Source organism: Typopeltis vanoorti, chromosome 7 (genome assembly GCF_054136105.1).
Source record: "Typopeltis vanoorti isolate ZY-2024b chromosome 7, IOZ_Tvanoo_1.0, whole genome shotgun sequence".
NCBI lineage: Eukaryota > Metazoa > Arthropoda > Arachnida > Uropygi > Thelyphonidae > Typopeltis > Typopeltis vanoorti.
In genome coordinates this window covers 97,946,315-97,973,079 of record NC_143555.1, presented here as the reverse complement: position 1 = coordinate 97,973,079, position 26,765 = coordinate 97,946,315, and the positions used below count along the sequence as shown (strand labels likewise).

At 34.1% G+C, this 26,765-nt stretch overlaps 1 protein-coding gene across 2 annotated transcripts in view; it reads left to right on the top strand.

The window, feature by feature from the left end:
- Positions 1-10,337, top strand: part of LOC150104892 (choline/ethanolamine kinase-like) — a 210,467-nt gene extending 200,130 nt beyond the window's left edge. For both annotated transcript variants that reach the window (XM_090395413.1, XM_090395412.1), the window contains one exon: positions 3,565-10,337. In XM_090395413.1, coding sequence (XP_090251539.1) covers positions 3,565-3,648 — 84 coding nt within the window. In that variant the 3' untranslated portion in view covers positions 3,649-10,337. The remainder of the gene's footprint in view (positions 1-3,564) is intronic.
- The last annotated feature ends 16,428 nt before the right edge of the window (positions 10,338-26,765 follow it).

Sequence of the window (26,765 nt, the reverse complement as noted above, 5' to 3'; positions counted from 1 at the left end):
CTTCTTGCTTTTCTTCATTTATTTAGCATCGAAATCCTTTCCACATATTTATTTTGGTGTATAATTTCAGTTTGTTACCATTAGTTTCTCTTTTCAAATGCATAACAGTTTACTATGGCATATTCCAAAATAAATCATGATTTTTTTCTGCTCGAGTTAAATTTGAGCAACATGTAGATGATCATCTATTAATGAAAGTTGTGAAAATAGATAAGATCAATGCACAGTTAAGATGAAGCGAGGAAGATTTGAAATTACAGCGAGAATATGCAACATGGTAGCTAAAGAGAAATTAATCGAACATGGCATTGAGTATGCCACAAAAAATTATTTCATCGGCGCAAGCATTCTAACCATGATGATTAGAAAGCTACCAGTTGAATGATGGCACCTTGCACAAGGTTTTTGCAAAAATATGAACAGGTTCTCAGCATGAAGAGGCTAGTTTTCAAGATCTTCCCCTCACTAGAGAATGGTATCTTAAATATAAAAATAAGAATGGAGAAATCAGTACCAAATTTTCTAGAAATTCTAGGCTACATTGCAACTATAATCTACCTAGGAATAACAAAAGTATGCAGTAAATACTACTAAGAAGGGCATCTTGCAAAAGACTGCCCAAACTCATGCTGTAGTAACTGTTCCTTCATGGACTACACCCTGCCAACATGTAATGCAGAAATTGTGGCGGTTCAGGATCATAGGGCATGTCAGTGCTAAATCCAAACCTCTGCTGATGCAGTTAGCAAGAAAAAAAAACACCCCTAAATAATGGGCACTCAAGTACACTTCAGGCAAATAATGGTGGAAAAGAGAAACTGAAAATGACATATCAGATACAGCATTGACAGCACTTGAAACACTGGAGAGACAATGAAAATGACACAGGAAATCACACAACTCCACATTCTATATGTGGGATTTCACAAACACAGACGAATACAAACACAACTCAGTAAAAATACTATCCAACATTGCAAACCTAACAATTAGAACAAGAGCCAAAATCAGACGCCATTCCAATTTAAAAAAAAAACAAAAAAACAGTATCTTACATTTAATTTCATGTTTTGGGGAGAGAGAAAAATGCAGGATAGGCAGGATCGGAGAGAAGTAAATAATAAAAATGGCATTATGCAGTTGCTGACACTAGAGAGCAATAAATCAGGTTGGGGGAAAAAAGGGAATAATGACCTTCCTGTTGATAAAATTAACACCAAGAGAAGCAATAAAACACAATCTTTAAATACATCTACCACACATTTCAACTTAATCTCTGCTTACAAGCTATATGAGACAATGATTAAAAGCAAACAAGTAATCTTTGAAATCAAACAGAACCAAAAGCAGATCTAATCCTTAAAGCCATCTCTTTATGCCAGACAGAGAAAGAGAATAGGCCACCACAAAATGTTGACCAACTATAATTTCATGATACAAAGGATCACACTAAAGTTAACACTAGAGCACAAGTCAGTCATCCTGAAACAAAAGATCATGGCCCAGGAAACTGTTCAGTAAACAGAACAAATGCAGCATAATATGGCATACTAGAGATGCATGATGTAGAATGTCACAACAACAACAATACTAATACATTGGTCATTGAAAACAATGACCAAAAGCTATGCTTACTCAAAGCCACTTCCAGAAATGAACAAAGAAAACAACAGGTGAAAGGAAAGGGAAACAGAATGAAATAGACAAAAGTAAATTTACAACAATCTAACATTAATAATCAGTTGGGTGGCCTACTGCTCAGAATAGGCATCCATAACACAAGGAGTTCATAACACTACAAGGGAAGCATCATCTGTTCCTTACATGATAGATCCTACAAAATTTCCACCAGCTTAAAAAAATAAATAAATAAATAAAAAAGACCTATAGTATCGTAATTTTGTCCTTCCTTAAAATGGCTACAACAGAACATTACCTCCAGAACAGACAAACCAACAATATAAATGAGTGGTGATTATCCCACATATATATATTAGGAGAATTCATTTTCACTCGGTAGGAATATTATAAAATAACTTTAATGACTATTACCGAGAGAAAAGATGGCAAGATATATTTAACAAGATACTACTAGTTTACTAGTTTCGTTACAAGAACATCATCAGGTATCATACTCAAAGAAATATATAAAAAATTACAGAGACTTAAAATTGTATTAACAGAACAAGTGAAAAACAGTAGCATGTTTGAAAAAATGCAAGTATGAGTTCCATACAAACGAATACTACGCGCTGTCGCGAGTGCGCCAGTACTGAACAGAAGCAACGTGTGCATCCGAGAGATTGTAACTCAGGCTGTTGTTGATATGAGAGGAATCTAGAGAAATTTCTCTTGATTCAACAATCTTTCTTTCGATTTCATCGTAGCACACATGGATATTAGCAGTTTGAGTCCAGTTTACAATGTGCTGGCGGCCTTCGTCGGAGTTAGCAGAAAAGAGAACGTGGCTAGAGAGAGCGCTAGCTCTAGTCCTGTTATAGGAGATATCTCTACGGTGTTCATCCAAACGTAGAAGGATGGATTTGGCAGTCTGTCCATAATAAGGCTTTCCGCAATCACACAAAATCTTGTAGACTCCTGGAAACTGAGTAGGAAGATGTTTCTGTTTATGTTTGCAAAGTAATGAACGAAGTTTTGGAAGCGTAGTATAGCACGTTTTGAAGTTAAATTTCTTGAGAATCTTTGCCAGTTTTGTTGCGTGTGTGTGTGTGTATATATATATATATATATATATATACACACACACACACACACACAATCAATTGTAGATAAAATAGCAAGGTTGCTTTGCCAAACAAACCTAAAAGTTGCTTCTACCATTCAACAAAATCTCCAATCGGAAACCTCCACATCTACCACTTAAAAAAAAAAACAGCTATCTGTAAGAACAGTTGTGATCTACACTGCATAGGACAAACTGGCAGATCTGGTGAGAATATGCTGATTGGAACACTTCAAGAACATAAAGAAAAACAGCACAAATCAGGGCTTATAGTACACAACGGATACAAAGCATCTAGTAGAATCGCAACAAACTGACTCCCCATTGATTACTGCTTTTGAGTTTTCAAAGAATCAACTGAAACGATAAAGGATCCTTTACAATATAACAAAAACCAAGGGTTGATTTTATATATAGTCTGGTCTTCCTTAATCCATCATGACACACTTTCACCAGTAGTATACAGCAGCCAGCATAACAGCAAATGCATGCTTTTGTTGTTTAAGCATTTTCAAATGTTTTTCACTAGAAATGTTAACTGTTATTACTTTCCTTCTAGTTTTCTAATTTATTTGTGCTATTTACTGATGAAGTAAAACCAAGTTTTTCATGAAACTAGTCTAATTAAAACAGTATCAATTTGACATCTTTGTGTGTGGTTTAATACTGGAAATAATTCGTTCTAGTAGGACATGCTTTTTGAAAATGAAACCTATTCTTATTAACAAAGACTGATTTCTGACATAGTTAATTTGTAACTTCTCACTGATATGTTTTAAAAAACATGCTATTTCACAAAAAATAAAATTATTTTCTTGCAGGAATATGGGAAAACCCGAATTGATGCCTACTTCAAAGAAAAAACTATTTTAGTAAACTATTTGAAGAGGAAACATTGTGACTGAACATTACTTTGCTATAGCTTATGATGTATATCAGGGACTTGTAATATTTGTATTATATATGAAATTGTGTTGTTGGACTGTGAACTATATGGTTCGGCATTTTGTGTTGTGTAAATATTTTACCTTAATGGGACTATTTTTCTCATTTTTTTTTTAATTAAAGAAAAACTGCTTTAAAGAATTGCATGGTGGTAAAACATTTTACATATGTGTGTTTAATAAGAATTTCCAGAGGCGGGGGACCCCCCCGAAGCATTTGCCTTCTGAGGCAAAGGTGATATGTACAGTTGTTTTAACATGAAACTAGTCTAATAGGGGAATACTATGTGATATTTTGCTTTTTTGCTAATAGTATTATGCTATGATGTATATATTGATAAAGTTGCTTTATGTATTAATTTGTCTAGTTCCTAAAGATTTTAAAGTAGCAAAGGATTTTTTTTTTTTAATGTTGAGTATTTTACAAATGAAGCTAGTTACTATTATTACACAGTACAAATATATTCTGAAATTTTTGAAGACAGCTCTTAAGTAGTAACAATTTTTATAAATCATTTTGCAATGTTAAGTTTTAATAGTAAATATTTTGTGAAATGGCTGTTAAGGCATTTATTTATTTTTTAATTTTCAATAAGCAGTCTTACTGTTGATTGCTTATCAGCAGATGAAAATGTTCTGGATAGTTGATGTGAATGATGCATAATACCCATGGTAGCTTTGTCCATCTTTAATTCTGAAGTGCTAATTTATTTGGAATATGAGAGGATCTATTTCTGATTTTTAATACTGAAGTGGAGATGACTTTCTAAAAACTATATTTGCACTTCCTTTAATTCGCATTTTCAAATTCTTTGTTGGGATTGGAATTCATAACGTACCATTTTAACTGTAGCATATGGTCTTTTATTATTATAGGTACACCACTGATTTTCTAACACCCATGGTTCCAGAGCCCTGCCAGATTAGTCATTTTGCCAGACCAACAGAGATCACGTAATAATTTCATTACACCTCTTGGCCACTTATTATATCCCTCTTGTGTCTATAAAGCACCGTGGATGACTAGAAAATTAAATATTAAATGTGAATTAAGTAATTAAATGAGATGCATTGTATGATACAAATGGACATGGGCTTATGCTTGACATCACCACCATTGTGAACTGGCCCCCATGCTTAGAAAACCTAGTTCTAGTAAAATGCAAGCCCAAATAAGCTAAGAATCGCTCAAAATCAAGAGATCACCAGCTAATGTAGATGTAAATAATGTAAGCATACACACAACACAACAGAATCTGTGAATGGCCCAGTTAACTAGTCAGGTGTGTGGAAATTTTCAAGCATCCTCTTGTAATTTTGACTGGACTGAAGGTGGTGATGGATCACGTATTGATGGAAAATTGTTGGTGTACCTGTATTATTCAATGTATTGCTTATAAAGATATCACTTACTAGCATACAGTTCAGCATACATTTCATTATTAGTTTCTCTATAACAATTTTCTTCTAAATTGGCTTATTATTTATTAGGTCTCATAATCAGCTCTTACTTTATCTTCTAAGGTATATATCTGTTTGCTTTATAAAATAAACAGATGAAAAATTAGCAAAACAACTACTTCGTTAATCTTTTCTACTGATGCTGTACATTCGCTGCTTGAATTTTTCTCAAAACATTTTGTCTTTGTTTTGTTTTTGCTCCAACTCTGAGATCAATATTATGTTAACTGATCTTGTATAGTGCTAATTTAGGGACTGAGAGATTTCTATCATTTCATACATATTTATCCAACTAGATATTTAACTGTATTATCTTTCTTTTCCTGTCAAATGTTTCTCTATTTGGTATTTAAGTTGCTATCTTCAATAAAAACTTGTGCTACAGTAGCTAAAGCATATTACTCAAAATGCATTTGATTATTTGCATTTCCCTGCCTAATTTTATCATTTCTTATAGTAGCTGTCATACCAGATCTGTTAATTTATTTATGATGTCATATATGCATAGTTTTGAACTTGCCTTAATTTTCTCTGTTTTGACATTTGGATTTCACATAATGTATACAGACTATAAATAGCAATAGAGCACTTAGTATACAAACCCTAACAATGGATTTAACATGAAATAATCATGCACTTTCTTCAGTTCTAACTGCTGACTTACTTAAATACAAGATACATATAATTAATAGCTTTGTAGAAGATCTCCATTTATACCATAGTTTGATTTACTTCTTGACACTTATCATAAACTTACAAGATGTACAAAACTTGTGGGATCTTTGTAGGATTTGAACTGTCATGCTTTAAACATTTGTTGAATAATACTGACAGAAGTGGATTAATACTTCTGTTCTCTAATCATTAGATTAAGTTCAAATCCCATTGCAGGCACAGATGTTTGAGTGGAAGAGTCCTGAAGTGGTTTGAAAGAAAATGTTCAAGTTTAGAGCAGGATTTCTGAGTTATCTAATCCTTAGCCAGTCTGCAATACTATGTGAAATAGGATTACAACTTTTGTGGATGGAGCAGTCACTAGAGAATGCTTGTATAATTTTCTCAGTTTTTTTAAATTTTTTTTATTTTTTTTTTATAGGAGTGGAGAAAAACACTTGAATCTTAAGTGTCTTTTAAGATGTAGTAGGCAGAAGAATTAGTGGTGATTTTTTTTTTTTTTTGAATATGTTTATGAGCATAACTTTATTGCCTTAATTTTAAGAAGCCTAAAATGTAAAGAGAATTTAAATATACTTTCACTAATGAGATGTTAAATTAGTGCACTTGTATATCATGTTTTATGCTTATTTATTGGTGTTATCTACTTGGAACTATGGTGCAATTTCTCAAGTTGAGCTTAGTAATGTAATTTTATAACTTAAGCTGCAATCATGATAATTTAATTATGTTTTAATTCAGTATGGCAAAAAGATTTTCATACCTTAATATTAGTGCATGAAAAACATTTCTTCATTAATTTTTTTATACTGCTTTGACATCTATTTACTATATAGCAGTCACATTGTGTGTGAATTAAATAGGTGGAAAATGGAACCTTAAGACTCCAATATAAGGGCCTTGTCATAAATGTATAATAGTTCATATGACTGCAGGTTTTCAGTAAGAAATCTAACATTTTTGTATTATTGAATGAGAAATTCGAATTTTTTTTAATATCATGAATTACTGTGCATAATACTCATGTAATATGGGTCAGGATACTTATTCTTTTTCTAAATACAGCATTTAGAAATCTTTCTGAAAAGTTTTTTTTAAAATATATATTATATTTAAGAATAAATATCCTGAAGTTATGAGTATACACAAAGCTACTTTTGATCATTTGACTTTGCTATTAAAATCAATTCTATCAAGAACTCAATCCTTAGTCTTACGTATTTAAAAAAATTTATTAGATATCTTCAAGTGATAGTCTTACTTACTTTAAATATATCAAAAAGGAAATATTCTTAGATTTTGATCACTTTTTGGATTAATACCTTAAAATTTGCAAGCTAATATATAAAAATCAGTAGCCACACTGGAAAGTGTTTTGAGTCACTTGCTAACCAGCAATCAAGGCTTTAAAAAAATTAAAATTTGTAATAAAATTTAATTGTATTTGTACAGTTCAGGTAATAGATATATATTCCATCTTTTTTATGTACCAGTTACATTCCTCTCTATTTTAATGTCAAAGTAATAGTAAAAATATATGTAGCAATACTTAAGCATTGTATTTCCTTTGTGCACTCTTTACATGCATTGTTGTGCACCAAATATTTTATTATGCATATACAAACATGTATTTTGTACCATTGTACTCCATTTGCAATTTATGCCCTTACCTCAGTTAACTGAAGTAATTTTAGATATGTTCCTTCATTGTGCATCAACAACTAGCCATTTATTAATGTGCAATAGTTTAAAATATACTTAATGTGTTTATCTTTAAGTGTGTGTTCCTAGATTGTTTATAATGGAATAGATTTGTTCTGTTTCAGTGAGTAAATATAAGAAGCCTATCTCGATATCTGTATTGTTCTATGTAGTAGTGATTTTATTTGAACAAGTAGCAGTCAGAGCTGTTTGTTGGACTATGTCAGCATACATTATGCCACATTTACTGCCCAGTGGGATTTGTTTTTTCCCCTTAGTTTACAGTTGGCTGTAATCTTTTATTCTTAATTCTACGTTAGTTTATTTCCAAAGTTATCAAGCAAAGAAAATATCATGTTAACCATCATCATAATTTTGTTCATTAGTACTGCTTCTTTGGCAAATGTATTGTTGGTGCAAATTTGTTTGTATACAATATAAATATCCCAAAATAAGCTAGTGTGGTTGGCCAATAACATCATCTTTCTTGCTGCTTTCTATCCAACAAACTGTAGGTTTGAAGTGGATTAGTTGATCCTTAACTAATATTAAATATGTTCAGGATTATTAATGATTTGTGAATAGGGTGTGACTGACACAGTATTTCAACATAGTTGAAATACTTTTTCAATATGTTCAGCAGCTGTTGGTGTGTAGTCTGTATGATGTGTCTTAAGATACTGCACACAATTATTCCACTAGGCCTATGCATCTGTGAGAACACTTCTGTTGGATATTAATAGTATTGGTAATGCAAGAAGGCTGGAGAGGTAGCATCTTATATTGGCAGATCCTCATAGGAGATAGCAGTGTTTCTTACAAGAAACTTTAGATTTTATCCTGTAAAATAGGCAAATCCAGCTGCAGAAAAAACAATTTTAGTTGCATTGCCTATAATTCAACAAACTTCCTTATGACATTGTTCAGTTGAAAATGTATGCAGATGTTGTATGTACTTCCATAAAAGAATAATTGGTAATTGCTGTTGCCAATCTCTTAAATTTATGGTATGTGCCTTGAAAATGTGTATTCTCATTTCAGTATACCTTTTCTGGTCTTATCATATATAATGTTAGCAAAATCACGGGAGCAAATGAATGTCATGATGCAAAATATTTTTGAGGTAACTAGTTCCACTTTCTCTGGAGTTACAGGTTAGCTTATTAATGTGTAAAAGTCACATAAAGAACATATATGTAAGACTGATGATAATAATAATAAAGAATGTGACATGTCTCATTCTTACAAAAATCTTGAATAAAAAGAAAAATTATACAATGCTCATCTACAAGTTTGAATAGCAGTACATAGATATAATTATGAATTTGCTTTATCATGCTTTTTTGCACGTAGATATTAGTTGGGCAATCCTATTCTCCGAGAACTTACTACTTCAAAATATTACTGGCATACTTCGTGTAGCTGGACATCCTAAGTTACCACTATTAGTCATGCCCTGTATTTTCTCTGTTCAGAGAACTCTTCTTGTTCACTGTTGTCAGTCTTCCTGTTTTTTTTTTTTTTTTAAATGCTCAATTCTTATGCTTGACCCTTGTCTTCCAATTCCTGTGTTCACTTCTCTTTCATTCAGCTGTTCTGTTGGTGCAGTTAACTTTGGTATTATAAATAGTTTTTATAATATTTGATAATTTTAGTTGTTAGTTCCAAATATCTATAATGCTAAAGATGTTTTAAATAAAGGGGAGGAAAGTTGTTAGTTCCAAATATCTATAATGCTAAAGATGTTTTAAATAAAGGGGAGGAAAATTTGGATATAGGAATTTATCTCCCCATCCTTGTGGCAAAATTGTGATAGATATTAGTCAAAGTTGCAATGTAAGATTCATGTTTTTGTTAACCCCAGCATTTCTACTGCTTCAAATAAAACCACTAAATTCTAATCATAAACTCAGTTTTTGTAACTGTCTTAATGTAATTACTATGACTGTATTTTTCTATGTATGTATATATAAGACAGTTATTTCAAAGCAGATGTACACCAAACTTTAATATAACATAAGTCAGTTATGAGAGAGAACTTTAAGTTCATAATAGCAGTGGAAATTTAATATACAGTTTTGATAACATAATTTTCTTGTAAAAATATTATTGGGAAAATTTCTTATACTCTAGTTTTCTAAATCTGAACTAATTTAAGCAATTTTAAATCAATTGTTGGCAGTAACTTGAATAGCTGATTTTTACCAACGTGTGAACATACTAAAATGGTTTTCCAACTTTATTCATATAATGATATTAATATTGTTAAGTGAATAAATGATGCAGTGATCAAGAACTGTAGAGTAGAGATCTCACATTTCCAGCTCTGTAGAAATTCAGTATCTTGATAATGGTTTTGTTCTTTCAGTTCCTGATAAGATCTAAATGTTCTCCTGTACACTGATTAAGTTGCTTGTAAATTATACTGTCATGATCAGTGGTTATGTACTTATAAGGGCAGCTATGAATCCACTGTAAAACAAACAGCTCTGCTTTGTTATGTACTAAATAAAAAAACTGACTGCCAAAACCTTAATTGAACCTTAGAATTAGTGTGGTTAGTGGCTTAATTGTATTTCTCAGGAAGCAGTGAAGAGTGTTATCCTTTTTTATTTCAATTGTTATTGCAACTGTATTACTTGTCTATCAATAAGACATTAATATAGTGGCTTTAACAGTGGGTCCAAAAAATGTTTTGGATGTCTCAATGGAACCAAACCTGTAGAATTGGCTGGTGCCTTTTGGTAATAAGTTTTTTTAATTGTAACCTTGATGTATTTTGCCATTTACAATAAATGAATATTTAATAATGACATTTTGCAAATATTTAAAATTTCTCTATGTTCATCACACACGCACCAAATTTATCAAAAATACTTTTTTTTTAAATATTACTCCACACATGAAAGGCAGAAGGGCTTAGAGCAAATAAAGGTCATGTGTGTGTGTGTAGTCAGGAAAAGAGTAATCAGTAATTCAACAGTTAAAGAACTGGTGGAGGTTGTGGTTATTTGGAAATGTGGGGAAAGCTGTTCCACAGAATTGAGATGGCTGGAATGAAAGATGACTGGGAGTGTGCAGTTTGACTATAAAGGAATGTTAAATAGCTGTTCAAGTTCCTGTATATCTAGCAAAAAATAGGAGCCTAATAGATGCAAATCTCTGCTGAACATGGAAATGTTTGTAGAAGAGATACAATGCAGAAATTAATCTTCTATGGGAAAGTGGCTGAAGAGAGTCTAAGAGAAGTCATTAAACAACCAAACTACCCTTTTCTGAACAGCATCAAAAATTTTTAAAGGTCTTAGGTGCACCACCTAACATGATCAGTATTCCAAGGTTGGTCAGATTTGGGATTGATATAGCATAGGTAGTTCAGCAGAGAAGTAAAAAGGGATGCCAAGTTTCTTGGAAGCTTATGATGCTATAGAAGTGATATGATTATGCCAGGAAAAAGTTTTTGGAGTAACAATCTAAGAGCGAGATTTGGTCTTAATTGTTGAGCTGAGTAATTTCAAAAGAGATTAGATTTGAGTATTTTTTTGTTTTGTTTTGTTTTTTTTATAGGTGGATTGATACGGTACAAAGTGCCTTAGACGATAGAAATATAAGATCTGATAATGTTGGAGTGATGACAAGTAACAGGCTGATTTGGAGGAAAATTGTAGATAGGAAATTAATAATGATGTAATTTTTTTTTTCATGTAGTACTATCATATCCTGTACACCCCTTGAGGGTACATGGCAGGAATTTGATGATGTTTTTTTTCCCCCAAGAAAACAAGCAAAAACTGTTTTGGAAGCACTCAAGTGGACTAGGTTGTTTTTCACATTCAAAATCAAGGATATTGTGAAGATCATTATTCAGGGCACTTATTACAAATGATCTTGAAGCTTGAAATGTTTGAGCACTGCAATGCTTGTCACAGGAGTAGGATGAGCAGAGTGTGTTATCATCAGCAAAACCATGCATAGGGTTTGCATTCAATGAGAGCAGGTTGATTATATAAATCAGGAAGAGGATTGGTGAAATGACAGAGCCTTGAGAAACATTGGCATTAACGGAAAAGTCTGAAGACAGAACACCATTACATGTAGGGATCAATCTCAGATAAAAGTAGCAATCCTATTACAGAAGAACGAGGCAGGCCAAGTGATGGAGCAAGGCACAGGTTTCTTCAAACCTTTCTATAGAATGGGTCCAGAGGTGTAATATAAGCCAGGCAATCTCCTATAATTGGATGGCATTTCTCCAAGTGCTAAAAGCAGTTGACTGTTGATAACCTGCTCCATCACTTTAGACAAACTTGAGGTGATAGGATATGCATGCATCATCTTTAGAGAGAGAGCACTCAGTCGTACTGTGAGGTAACCAGTTGATTGTGACCAACTTAAAATAGATAAAGCAGTGGTAATTAGTTCTTACCTAGTTATAGAATATGAACAGTTAATATTAAAACTTTGAAAGTTGAGAAAGAAGTATTTATTTTTCCAAGATATTTCTTTATATCAATTCTGATATAAAGAAACTTGTTTTTTGATTATTTCAGAATTGCTGCTGTGTCACATAACATAACTGGTCCTGTCCACCCAGCAATGTTTTGTAGCCAATCAGAATTCCAGAATACACTAAGTTATATATGAGGGTGGTCTGAAAAGTTCTTGGCCCAACAATGAAAAAACGAATTTATAATTTCAAAATTATTTTTATTTTTCAACATAATCTCCCTGACTAATACATTTATTCCAGCAAAAACTATATATGAAAGCCAGAAAATAGGACAAGAAATAAAGGCAGGCCCAGGAAAGGTTGGCAAAAGGAAATTAAAAAAAAAAAAGGGGGGGGGGAATTAACTGAAAAGACGCAAAAGAACAAGCCTTGGACAGGACAGCATAGAAATCTCTTTGGCAAAATCTTGACACTTAAAAGCATAAGAGATTATAGACAAAGAAGAAGATTTATACATATATAAAATCAACCTTTTTTTTAGTATTGCATGGTGATCAGCATTCATTTTAGACATTATGGACTTTACGGCTGCGTTATTTTAATTTCCCAACGTTTCGACCTTCATATTGAGGTCATCTGGAGTATATACAAGTACATGCTGAGTTACATTTCACACAGTAAGCTAAAGAAAATGATTTGATCACTGGTTATTCTACTGGCATGACTTTGTGGGGGGAAAAAAACAAAAAAAAACCATTAAATTATTTAGAAACTACATCTACATCAAAGCTAAATTCTATTTAAGATAACATGAGAGAAACATTCTTTCTTAGAGATAGTTTTCTTACAGTAACAATGATGTCCTATTTTTAACATTACAATTGTTATATTAGATTTAGGATTCTGGATTATCTACAATCCTGTTTATAGTCAACTCTTAAGAAGAAATGTTCCATGGGTAGAATATGCCTTCCATATGCTTGGGATTTTTAGACCATCATTGTTCAGATGTGGGTGGTTGATAAGAATCTCACAGGCTTCCTTAAATTTGCGTTTATACCATGTTTTGATGTGATGTAAACAACTGGTGCTTTTCCAATCAATTTTATGTAAAGTGCTCAGGGCATGATCAGAAAGGCCAGCTTCACCATAGTTATATTTAATGTGACACATTAAATATAAATATATTGGAAAAGCACCAATTGTTTACATTACACCAAAACATGGTATGAACACAAATTTAAGGAAGCCTGTGAGATTGTTTAGAGTGCAAAAGCAGAGGGTGATAGTAGTGGCAGGAACGAATGATTTGAAAGGAGATAAATTTGCTACGAGAGGAGACTTGAAGGAATTACTAGAGGTAGCAAAAGAAAAGACAGAGTTAAGATAGTGAGTCTGTTGCTGCAGTATGATAGATTGCAAATGACTTTATGCACAAGTTATGTATGAGGAGTGGTGTGGAGTGAGTTTGATGGGCAAAAGGACTTATATAAGATGGATGGATTGCATCTGGATGGATTTGGTGTGCAGAGTTACATTCAACAGCAGTTGAATGTTAGAATGTGAATAATATGCCTGAGCTAGTACGAAAGACAACAAATCAGAATGGGATAGTTAGTATAGGGCATCAAGATAGGGATGGGCCTAACAGGCTTCTGCACTTCATGTATACTAATGCCAGGAGTATTAGGAACAAGAAGAATTTTTGGCCTTGGTTGGCTCTTCCTGGCCACAAGTTATTGGCATTAGTGAGACATGGCTGACAGATGATATAGCTAGTGGGATAGAATTTGAAGGGTATAGTGTGTTCAGGAGGGACAGAGAGAAAAAAATGGGGGGGAGGAGTGTTATTGATAGCTGATGAACTGCAGCTAAAGAGAATTGAAGTTGAACTGCAGGATAGTGAAGAGAGCACATTTGAGGTTATTTGGTGTGAGATTGAGACAAGCAGAACAAAATATACAGTTGAGTGCTGCTATAGACCAGATGATGGGGATAGTATGCATAGACACACATGCAATGAGCGGAAGGAGGGTAATTATTATGGGGGATTTCAACTATGGTAACATTGATTGGAAGGAGGAGAGGACACATGGGAGGAAGGAATTGGATTTTATGCAGTTATTAAGGGATAACTACCTGAGACAGCATGTAATGGAATATATTAGGAGTTTGAGAGTGCTTGACCTAGTAATTGCATCTGGGAATTTGACTGTAATGAATATGACCACTTTACCACCGATTGGTGAGAGTGACCATAAGGTTTTGACCTGGGAGGTGCCCAAATGTGTGGAATTTTCAATTAAGAAAAGGTACATGTGGAAGTACTGGGTTAGTGAGTATGACAAGGAGATTGCTTGGTTCAGCGCCATGGCATGTAAAACTGCAAGGGCTGGAGGTTGATAGTGCATGGGAAGTGGTAGAGGAGTGTTTGAAGGAGGAATGGCTGACTGTATACCTAGAGTCCAGATAGTAAATCAAGTAGGGGTTAAATGGACGAATAACAGCATTAAGCTTGAGCTGCAAAAAAAAAAGGAAAAAAAAAGGGAATTTAAGGAGAAAGGTGACCTGCAGGCACATGAACAGTATGAAGCACAGACCAGAAAGGTAACGAGTGTGGTAAGGAAAGTAAAAGCTAATTATGAAAGGAAATTAGCCACACAAGCTAAAGAGAATCCCAAACAGTTTTTTCGACATGCTGCAAGTAAAAGAAAAAATGTATATGGCAGAATGATTTTAAGGAATGCCGATGGTAGGGAGGTAACTGAATTAGTTGATATAGTGGAATTACTGAGCGAGTGCTTTGTAAGAGTATATCATTCAGGTGGTGATATTGCAGGAATGAAAGATCCAACAGGTTATACGGGAACTGAGGTGAATAGTATATTACAAAACCTTAATATGAATACATCTGTGGGTTTTGATGGTATACCAGCTCGGGTCTTACGTGAAGCGGCAAAAGAAATGTCGGTGTCCTTGACCATTTTGTTTAATTTGAGTCTCGGATCTAGGTTCGTCCCGAGGGAGTGGAAAGAGGGAAAATAGTACCACTGCATAAGGGCAGTTCTAAGACTGCTGTTGCAAATTATTGACCGATCGGCATATCCGGAGTCAAACTTTTGGAGAAAGTAGTCAAGATAAGAATACAGGAATGGATAGATAACGAGATACTGTATGGGGGACAGCATGGGTTTTGTGAAGGGTAGATCATGCCTCAGTAATTTGCTCACGTTTTATAACACAGTGGTGGCTGAGCTGGATAAGGGTAATGGGTTTACAGTCATACTGCTGGACCTTGCTAAGGCCTTTGACAGGATACCACATGGAATTCTAATCAGCAAACTGCAGCATATGGGGATGGATATAGGGTTGGTGAGATGGACAGGAGGGTGGTTGATGGAAAGATATCAGAGTAGTTTATTCAGGCGTAGAGTCCAAAAGACTGCCTGTGACTCGTGGTGTGCCGCAGGGTACTGTTCTTGGACCACTTCTATTTAATTTGTTCATTAATGATATTGGAAAGGAACTATTCATTTGTTTGCTGATGATGCAAAGTTGGGTAGAGCAATAGTGAATGCACATGATGTCAAAATTTTGCAAGATGATTTGGATAGATTGGGGGACTGGGCTAAGGAGAATGGATGTCAATTTAATGTGGCCAAATGTAAGGTTATGCATTTTGGGGTGAAAAGATTAGCAGCAGTATACCACATTGGTAGAACTGTACTCTAGGAAATTGACAAATCCAGAGATTTGGGGATGTTGAAGTTTAGGGGGCACTTTGCAAAAGTGGCTAAATCAGCTCATCAAATCACTTGGTTACTGAAGAATACTTTGACGAGCAAGTTATTGTTCCTCTGTATCGAGCCTTGATAAGATCCCATCTTGACTACTGTGCCCAGATCTGGGCACCAGGGTTTCTTCTTGATGGGGAGGAGGTAGAGAGGATCCAGAAGTGAGTGACCAAGATGATAGGTCTATGGAATGAACCTTATGAGAACAGGTTGAAGATTTGTGGGTTACAAACATTGGTTGATAGGCAGAAGAGGGGTGATATGATTGAGACATTCCAATTACTGAAGGGTTTCTATAAGATTAATTCAGAGGATATTTTTCAGAACAGGTCTGGTGGTGGGAGGACTAGGGGCCATCCTTGGAAACTGGGCAAGAGTGTTGTTAGCAAAGGTGTTAGAACTAGGTTTTTTTTTGCATGGAGAGTGGTGAATGAGTGGAATAGGTTGCCAGAGTCTGTTGTGGGTGCCATGACTGTGAGTGGGTTCAAGGCAAAGTATGATAGATGCTGTGTGGAAGCTGAATAGTTGTTGACATGATGTTTAGGGCCTCGATGAGTCTAAGGACTCTTTGGAGTTGCCCATAATGTTATCTTAAATAGAATTTAGCTTTGATGTAGTTTTTAAAAATAATTAATTTGTAATTTTTTTTTTTTTCAATAGAGGTCATGCCAGTAGAATAACCAGTGATCTAATCATTGTTTCTTTAGCTTACTGTGTGAAATGCAACTCATCTTGTCCTTGTATATACTCCAGATGATGACTTTAACATGAAGGTCGAAATGTCGGGAAATTAAAATAGTTATAACACTGCTGTAAAGTCCATAATTTCTAAAATGAATGTAAAATCAATTTTCCAGTTTAGTGCAAATTAATACAATGCACTCTTTTTCATTTGACAAAACATGCACAGTACAGACATCACCAAAATTTCTAGACTATCAACTTCCACAACCCTAAATTCTGATCTCCAAATCAATGGCAGTTGATAACCTTGATAATTACAGTACTATCCTTGGCAAGATAAGTTTTCCATTCTTAGGCTAACTTTCACTTCTAGCATAAACATATATCAACCTTCTCAGCCTTAAAAAAAACTTGGTATTCTTTTTCATTCGAAAACTACTTCCCTCCTGTTCAACATCCTAACATTATATAAATCACTACCATCTCCATTTTCCTCTACTAATGTGAAAGCAGCCACTGGTCAAATCCCTAAACAGAGCAACTCCAAATTATCAAACCAATGTCTCATCTTCCTTCATTCCATATACCTCTTCTTTGGAACAGTCTTTCCTAATGATTACAACTCCCAGTTTTTCAAGAAACTTGCCTATAGGTTACCCCCCCCCCCCCATTCAAAACACTACTCTCTTACTCAACATCCTAACACTATAAATCTCAAATTTCTCCTCCATGACATCTTGTGACCTTTTATGTGTAAGGATCGGTATATAAAAAGAATAACTGACTTTTTTCACTGTTAGTTCTAGTTCTTCCCTGATGAAAACAGCAAGGTCCTTGTTTAAGCAACATCCCACACAGCATGGCATTTCATCATCATTACTGTCTCTTGGTTTCCACCAATAAAGGTGAGAAATGGACATTAAGTCAAGTCCTGATTTTTTTTTGCATTCTTTATACAAGGCTATGTGGAGGTCACCTCTCAGTTTGTTAACATTATTTGAAATTAAATAACAGCAGCACATTTTCTGTAATATATTTGAAACCACATATATATCCACTGATAACTTTTTTTAAAACAAAAAATTCAAATAAAAGTTTTACTCTGGGATATTTTTTCCTAAGAACAAATTTGCTACTCAGTGTTTGTTTCTAGATACACATATTTCTGGTATTAGCTTTCTGTATGGTGAACAATTTGAACTTGATTTCTGTTCATCAGTCTTTAGAAAGGCCTTTTCCAGGCTTAAAAAAAATTTTATGAACTGGGATAATGTGGCCTATGTAGATAAAAAGAATTCAGGTACCTATAATGACCCAAGTATACTTTTCTTAAAATGATATTCAGCTATATATCCTACATGGTGTTTTTTACATCTCTTCATGGAGTTTCATGAACCGTCAATTGTCTGGGTATGAATACCTTTATCCACTGGGTTTACAAAGTGTTTCGAATGATTTACGGTTTGCAGATAAATTCTTCATCTTCTGAACACTTATAGGCCTGCCAGCAGTCAGATATTATGACTGGACGAATCTTTTTCTTAATAATACCTAGAAGAGTTTCTTTGTCTCTTATTGCAACTCTGATGGGGAGGGGGGGGGAATTCTTCCCTAATTCTGTTTCTATCCCACCAAAAATCCACTACCCGTAACTCTATGACCTTGTCTGTATTTTCTTTATCAAACTTTGATTCCATCCACTTTTTCTGGCCTCTGATTTATACTTCCCTACAAAATGAAATCCAATATATTATGGTGTTTAAGCTCCAATTTAATTCAAAATTTATATATCATACATAAAATCTTAGAACACAACATTCACCATCTCATTCCTGACAGCAACTCAGACCACAGCCATTGGACATCTACTATGCCCAAACTAGAGAATGGCTAATTTAAAATCTCCTGCTTTTGACCTCTGGCTCAAATACTCTGGATTTCTTTTTGACCAGTTCTCCTTCCAGATACACTATAAAGGTCACCATCTCTCGCAGAATTCCCCTCCTCCAACCACTCCCGACCTTGCATCCTCTGGCACTATAAAGCAATCAGTTGGGATGACCTCCAGAATTTCCTTCTCCTTTCCTTGGTCTGACTATGGCTTCCACTCACCCGACATTAACATCTACTGTGAACAAGTTATAGTAATTATTTTCATTGGTATGAAGTTTTTCATCCCCCATAATCTTCATCTGCATTCCAAGCCCTGGTTCAACTGAAAATGTATCCAAGCAATTGAAGATAAAAAATTCAGCTTACTGCATGTTCTTGATGCTAACCACATCAAGCATACTTGATGTGGTTAGCATCAAGAACTCCAATTTCATACTCTGCTTATACCAAAGCACATAACGCATACAAATCAGTAATAAGCACATCCAATTTCATAAAGGCCAACAGCAAAAAATTTGTCTCTGTTCAAATGGAAGCCATACCTTCTGGTCCTTCGCTATGGCCACTGGATGCAACTTCTGCTCTCCAGCACTTCCATCTCTCTCATACTGATGGCACTACTGTTACTTCATCCAAATATAAAGTTGACCTCACTCTTTTTCCTCAAATTTCTGCATAGATGATCAAGAGAAATCACTACTTACAATACCGGAATCCAAGCACCATATGCCTCCTATAGTTTTTCAACAAAAATAGATCAGAAAACTACTAAATAATCTTCTGGTCCTGATCGCATCTCGCCAACTGTTCTCAAACATTGTGCCTAGAACTAACACCCATCCTGCCTGCAGTCATTTCTATAATGTATTATGCATATCTGGTACTTATCCCAATGCATGGAAGCAATCTCATATCCATCCTGTTCCAAAAAAAGGCTACTGATTCATTGCCTCTGTCATCACCTAAATTATGGAGAAAGTCATCAATAGCCAACTCCTTTACTTAGAATGCTCAACAATTAATTAGTGACCACCAGTACAAATTCAGCCAATAAATCACCCACCACTGGATACAAACCATGGAAAGGTTCAGTGAAACCTGTGCCATTGACATTTCCAAAACTTTTTGACTGTGTGTAGCATTGAGGCCTATTAAATTGCCATCCTTTGGTCTCCCTGCTACCTTCTGTATTTGGTAGCCAGCTTTCGTTGGTTGTTCTCTGCAAGTCATGGTAGATGGTTCCTTCTCTTCAATCTTCACCAGCAATGATGGAGTGTCTCAAAGCTCTCTCCTATCACCTACTCTTTCTCCATACATAAACACCCTACTCACAGTAATCACTAATCCTATCCACAGTTTGTAGATGATAGTACTCTCCACTCATTCAACTTATTTGACAAACCATGCAGTATTCTGACATCCCAGACTACAAATCATCTACAACTCATGCCTTAAACATTGATTTACATACTATACTTCAATGGAGCAAGGACAACCTTATGTTCAATACCACCAAAAACAGAGTAATGCCTTTTCTTGTGCAAAAGAGATTTCAGCTCACCTACCCTTATCCTCAGTAATACACAAATCACCAGACAAGATCAAATCTCTTTACTTGGACTAATGTTTACCTCCAATCTTTCCTGGCATAAATACATCAATAGCCTCCTCAGCATCTAAGAAACTTGGCATTCTCTTTTGTTCAAGAGCCTATTTTACATCCAACCAATTATCTATAAATTTCAAATCTGTCCATGTTTAGAATACTGCTCACGTTTGGAATGGTGCACCTAAAACTTCACTTAAAATCCTCGATTCTGTTATGGTTGAGCAATTAGGCTCCCTTCCTCTCTCTTTTACAGATTCACTTCATGTATCAGCACTGTCTATTCTATTCTACAGGTCCTTCCATGATTATTGCTCCTGTGAACTGACAACCATCATTCCTCCATTTTCTGTTGCACCTGTACAACTGCCATCACACCGAATCTGCTTCTATTCATCCTCTTATTTCATCCACCTCTGGTACAGCCTTCCTCATAAAGTATTTCCAAACAACTACAACCTGCAACCCCCCCCCCCCCAAATCTCAGTCCTCATTTGCATGGCAATGAATCAACCTTACATGCCAATGATGTGCATAAGCATATCCTTTCATCTATGGCAGTGTTTCTCAATCTGTGGTCTGCGACAATGGGACAGGTGGTCTGCAGCAGACTTAAATTAATTAAATATATAATTTTTAATTATCTAAATAAGTAAAAATTATTGAAATCAAATGGAGACTTAAAAAAACAACAAATATCAGAATGTTCAAAGGCTGAAGCAATAAAACTATATTGTTCACTTCACCCTTTTTTATTATTCGTCATTCTGCAGCTAAATTTGTAGCAGCAGAATGACAATAATAAAAGAGGGATGAAGTGAACAATAATATAGTTTTATTGCTTCCCTTGCTGTTTTGTCAGATTTGAAGTGAACATATGTTATCCACATTTCAACCAATGGTTTGTTGTTTATTGATTTTTATTATTGAAGGTTTCCCTCCTTCAACCATCAGTATATATATTGAGAAGTGCTAAATGATACTTAGACAAACCGTGTCCTGAGTTAACTCCAGTATTATATATTTATATATTTTTTGGAAACATTTTTTAATAATGGAAAAGTGGCTTAAAACTAGGACTTTGAAAAGAAGGGCAAATGAAACAGGAATGCTAACCCTAATTGTGATACACGTGTTGTAAAGGTGAGTAAATCTGATACTATTAAAGAAGAAACAAGCAGTTCCAAGAAAAAATACAGTAGGAAATATAATAGTTCATATTTGGAATTTGGGTTTAGTTGGTGTGGAAATGAAAGTGAACAGAAACCTCAATGTGTTTTTTGTTATGAAGTGTTGTCGAACAAGTGCATGAAACCTGCAAAACTCTGACATTTAGAAACTAAACATTGTGATGTGAAAAATAAGCCAATTGAATTTTTTCAGCGACGCTTAGGGACATTAAATCATGAGAAAGATATAGTTTCAGCCATGGGTTCCATTAATAGCAAGGCACTGGAAGTATCCTATCTCTTAAGTTTGCACATAGCGAAAACAGGGAAACCTCATTCTATCGGGGAAAATTTGCTACTTCGAGCTATAAAAGATGTGGTAAAAATGATGTTTACCAACAAGTTACTAAAAGATGCTGATTTGATTCCTCTTTCAAATGACGCTGTCGGTCGCAGAATTAATGATATGGCAGGTGATGTAGAATCTCAGTTAATCGAAACAGTTAAGAAGAGCTCTTATTATGCGTTACAAATAGACGAGACTACTGATGTTACAAGTGATGTGCAGTTAATATGCTACGTAAGATATGCGCATGATAACAACATTCACGATGATATTCTGTTTTGTAGAACTTTGTCATCCCGAACAACTGGAGAAGAAATATTTCACACTCTCAATAATTATATAATACACAAAGGGATCCAGCGGGAAAAATGTATAGGCTTCTGTTCGGATGGAACTCAAGCCCTTACAGGCAGGCATAGTGGGGTTGTTTCTATGGTCAAGGAAGTAGCTCCGGATATGAATTGGGTACATTGTTTCATACATAGGCGTGTTAGCCTCCAAAGGAATACCACCAGAATTTAAAGCTGTGCTATATAACGCTGTAAAGCTAGTTAATTTTATTAAAGCTTGACCATTAAATAGCAAGTTATTTTCAGTACTCTGCGATGAAATGGGCAGTGAATATATACAAGTTTTGCTTCATTCTGAAATTTGCTGGCTTTCCAGGGGCAAAGTACTAACAAGGTTATTTCAATTAAGGCACAAAGTTTTATTACTCGTAAATGAACGTAATTTTCTGATTTTGCATCACTCCTTGTTGATGAAGCACGGTTATCAACACTATCCTATCTTTCAGACATTTTTTCGAAATTAAATGAACTAAATCTCTCCCTTCAGGGAAATTCTTTTAACTATTCTTGATGCCTACGACAAAATAAAGGCATTCGAGAAAAAACTGGTTTTATGGATTAATTATGTAAAAGACAGACAATTCTTTTCCAACATTGGAATCCTTTTTAGTGGAAAATTATATTTTTTGTTGATCCTGAGTTTCTGGAAAGTGTTTGTGACCACCTCAAAAATCTGAAACGGAATTTTGAAACATATTTTCTGAATAACTTTTATAAGAAATTTCTGTGGGTTCACAATCCGTTTCAGGCTTGCAGTCTCGAGAATGACCTTTCGTTATCAAAAAAAGAACAGTTAATTGAGCTTGCAAGTGACAGTGGACTTAAAATGCAATTCCGTGATCTTGGTTTGACTAGATTTTGGATCTCGCCTTCAGTGACAAGTGAATTTCTTGAATTATCTGAAGAAGCATTGAAAATCGTCATGCAGTTCTCTACAACTTATCTTTGTGAGAAAGGATTTTCAATGCTCCTTCAAGTAAAAACAAAATACAGAAATCGTCTTCGTGTGTGTGTGCGCTGATCTTCGACTGAATTTGACCAATATTGAGCCAGATATCCAGCACCTCTGCAAGGGCTGAGAAGCTTAACCAATTAAGCTTCTCATTAAAAGTAGTAACATAATTAGATCATATTTGTTTAATAAAATATGTTTCCATATGTATTCAAAACATGCTTTTAGATTTATTATGTTATAAATGGCACAATTTTTCTGAAATGTTGGTAATTCCTACTTAGATTTTTAAAAAATTACGAAAAGTCAAAATGACATATAGGGAAATAAATTAAAAACACTGTTTATTTTTGAAGTAAAACTTTAATTTCAACATTCTAAAATGTTATTTTTCTTGCTTTTCTGTTTGCAAAATTGTCGATAATGATAAAATGGACTTCAACAATGTTCAGTTGCTGTTTTATAGACAGTAAGGCAAGATTTCTTAAATGCTAAAAAAGTGCAGCCTGGGGCGGATTGCCCCCCCCCCCTTTCCCTCCTCTGTAACTTAGTGGTCCGTAGAATTGTTTTCAGCATTTTACTGGTCCTTGGCTTTAAAAAGGTTGAGAAACGCTGATCTATGAGATCAATAAAAAGCCATAATATGGTGAAGTATCCAAATCCAACTGAAAAATGAATAAATCATTTTCCTCAAACCAATTTCTTGAATATGCATTTTTTTTATGGTTGCATTGCTGTTTCATATGTTTATGCTTTGGAAGCACAGTGCATTGCTTTATATTTGATAGAGGAATTCAAGAGTCTCTTTATCCATTTCTAATACTACAGTAATCCCTCGATTAATGCGCCCCCGATTAGTGTGTCATTTTTTTTTATTCCCAAATTCGATTAGTGTGCTTATATACATTTTACAAATTTTCTATCTATACATTTTTATGGCTAACTTTTAAAAAATCACTCACCAGAATGAAATAATTTAGTTACCGATTTAAAACATTTTACAAAGTTATTTTTAATGGCATACTACACTACGTTCCAAATTTTTACCGCCGTCTGCTATAGTACGCCCACAGATTTGAGACCCTTCGACACTTTGCATGTCACAAAAAAGGAGAATCCATTCCAATAATAGGGTAATCAATCCGGCTTCTGGGATGAGTTGTTTATTATTAAACGTCAGAAAATTAACTTCTCTTTTATGATCATTGCAGTTTTAAAGTGATAACTATTTTGCTTGTATAACAGTTTGGAAATTTTATCTATAAAGCACACGATTTTGTGCATTGGCGACCAATTCGTACATCATTTTTTTCTTCCCTTCAATGTCCAAGAGTTAATTAAACCTCATTCTGAAGAATTGAGTAATTCCGACCTGCTAAATTTAGATGCACAGCGGGAAGACCCCAAAGAATATGAAGAAAATTTAACCACTGATAGTCAGCTAAAAGAGATTTCACAGAAACAATTTGAAAATACTTTTTCGTACAATCGAAGTTTTTAAGCAGCAATGCTTAGAGGCTGACCCTGATGAAGAGAGAACCAGTAAAATTTGCAGAAAAGTAGAAGAGGCAATAGGGCCATACCATCGGTTGTATGAAAAAAAGAAACAAAATGCCTGTCAAACTATGTTAGCTCAATTCTTTGTTAAGAAGTAGAATAATAAATTTATATTCTGAATATGTTTTATTGTCTTTCAGCTTCATGGTTTTCCTTTAACTAGACCCTGAGACACACCCTAATTCTTTTATAAAAAAAATTAAGCGTCAAAAAAGAAATCTGAGGAACGAATTATACATTTTCCCATAGGTTATTATATTCGATTAATGCGCCTGTTTTAAAGAACGCATTAGGCACACTAATCGAGAGATTGCTGTACTTGATTTTAATACATTTTGATTACTCACCAATTTGGAAATAGGCTGCCCCATTACTCATAATTTTGTATAATTTAAACATGGTTTACCTGGCATTGCTGACACAGATTCTTATTTTTTCGTAAATTATGGAGACTACAACCGAGTTAGGAATAATTACTTTAATTTCCCGATGTTTAGACCTTCATAGTAAGGGGTTATCATCCAGTATATGTGTAAGTACATGCGCGCGCGCGCGCGCGCACACACACACACACACACACACACAGATAAACTATATTACATTTCAAACATTATGCCAAAGTGACAATGATTTGATCACCTGTTATTTTACTTGGCCAGACCTCTACTGGAAAAAAAAAAAAAAAAAAAAAAAAAAAAAAAAAAAAAAAACTACATCTAAACTATATCCTATTTATAACATCATCAGAAACAAATTCACATAAATGTTTGTTATATTAAAGCTAAGATCCTAGATTACTACATTCCTGGTTATAATTAACTTTTAGACCAAAAGGTTATGTGGGTAGAAAGAGGCCTGTGAAATTCTTATCAACCACCCTAACTTAACAATAATGGTGGTCTAAAAATCCCAAGAATATAGATGGCATATATTCTATCCACATAACCTTTTGGTCTAAGAGTTAATTATAATCAGGAATGTAGTAATCTAGGATCTTAGCTTTAATATAATAAACATTTATGTTTAATTATTGATTAGAACACCAATTTCTGTATTAAAAGTATTTATGTGAATTTGTTCTTTGATGATGTTATAAATAAGATATAGCTTTGACACAGTTCTCCCCTCCCACTAGAAGTAAGGCCAGTAAAATGTCCAATCAAATCATTGTCACTTTGGCATACTGTTTGAAATGTAATATAGCTTGTCTTTGTACATATGTATATACTCCAGACGATGACATTAATATGAAGGCCAAAATGTCAGAAATTAAAGTAATTATTCCTAACATGGTTGTAGTCTCCTAATTTTTCAAAATGAATGCTGATCACCACACACTAAAGGAAACAGATTTTTATTATTTCAACTTGTTCCACTTCTTGATATTTTTGCCATTAATGATAATGTCACATTACTTTCACGTCTTGATGTATTTGCCATGTTATTACATACTGCATAATCTATATAGTAATATAGATTATGCAGTCTGCCAAATAAACAAACCCAATGTTACTGGTTGAAAAAAAAAAATTATGGCTTGTAACCTTATACAGCTCATCATAACATTACATATCAAAGGTGTTTTGATGGCTTATTTCTTTATTCATACCTATTTCCTTCTAACTGAACAAAAACTGTAAAGGAAGAGATTTGCAATTTCTATTTCAATTTTGAAGCAAGCCATGACTAAATATAACCAGATTTCTTCACTGAAACTCACTAAAAATAAGTTATCTTTGTCTGGGTCACCTACAGTACAGACACACTATAATGAATACAACTATAAAAAAAAAAAAATAATGCCCCATAACGAACTAAGTCCAGCCCCATAAAACTAATTATTTTAAGCTATTACATATAGTAAAAAGCTCAAAATCTTCATGATAAAGAACCAAATTTCCTAGTAAATAAAGCCACAATTAGAAGACAAAGGAAAAAAAAAAAACTAGAACAGTATGAAATAATAAAAATGAAAATATAGAATTAATATTTAAATTTCAAAATGTTCATACCTATTTCCTTCTAACTGAACAAAAACTGTAAAGGAAGAGATTTGTGATTTCTATCTCAATTTTGAAGCAAGCCATGACTAAATATAACCAGATTTCTTCACTGAAATTCACTTAAAAAAGTTCTTTGTCTTGGTTGCCTACAGTACAGACACACTATAATGAATACCACTATAAAAAAAAAAAAATAATACCCCATAATGAACCCCCATAATTATTAGCATAATTAAAAAAAGGCTTGTCTCAAACTCAAGGAGCTATACAAGTCCATCCAGATCAGACTTTTACAAAAATCCATGGTAGGATTCAGATTCAATAACCTGTTGGTTGGAGAGCATGTGTGCTATCCACTCAGCCCACCAACTAAATTAATGTCACTTACTTGAAATATTCATAATAAAATAAATGTGTAGACTCTACTATCATCATCA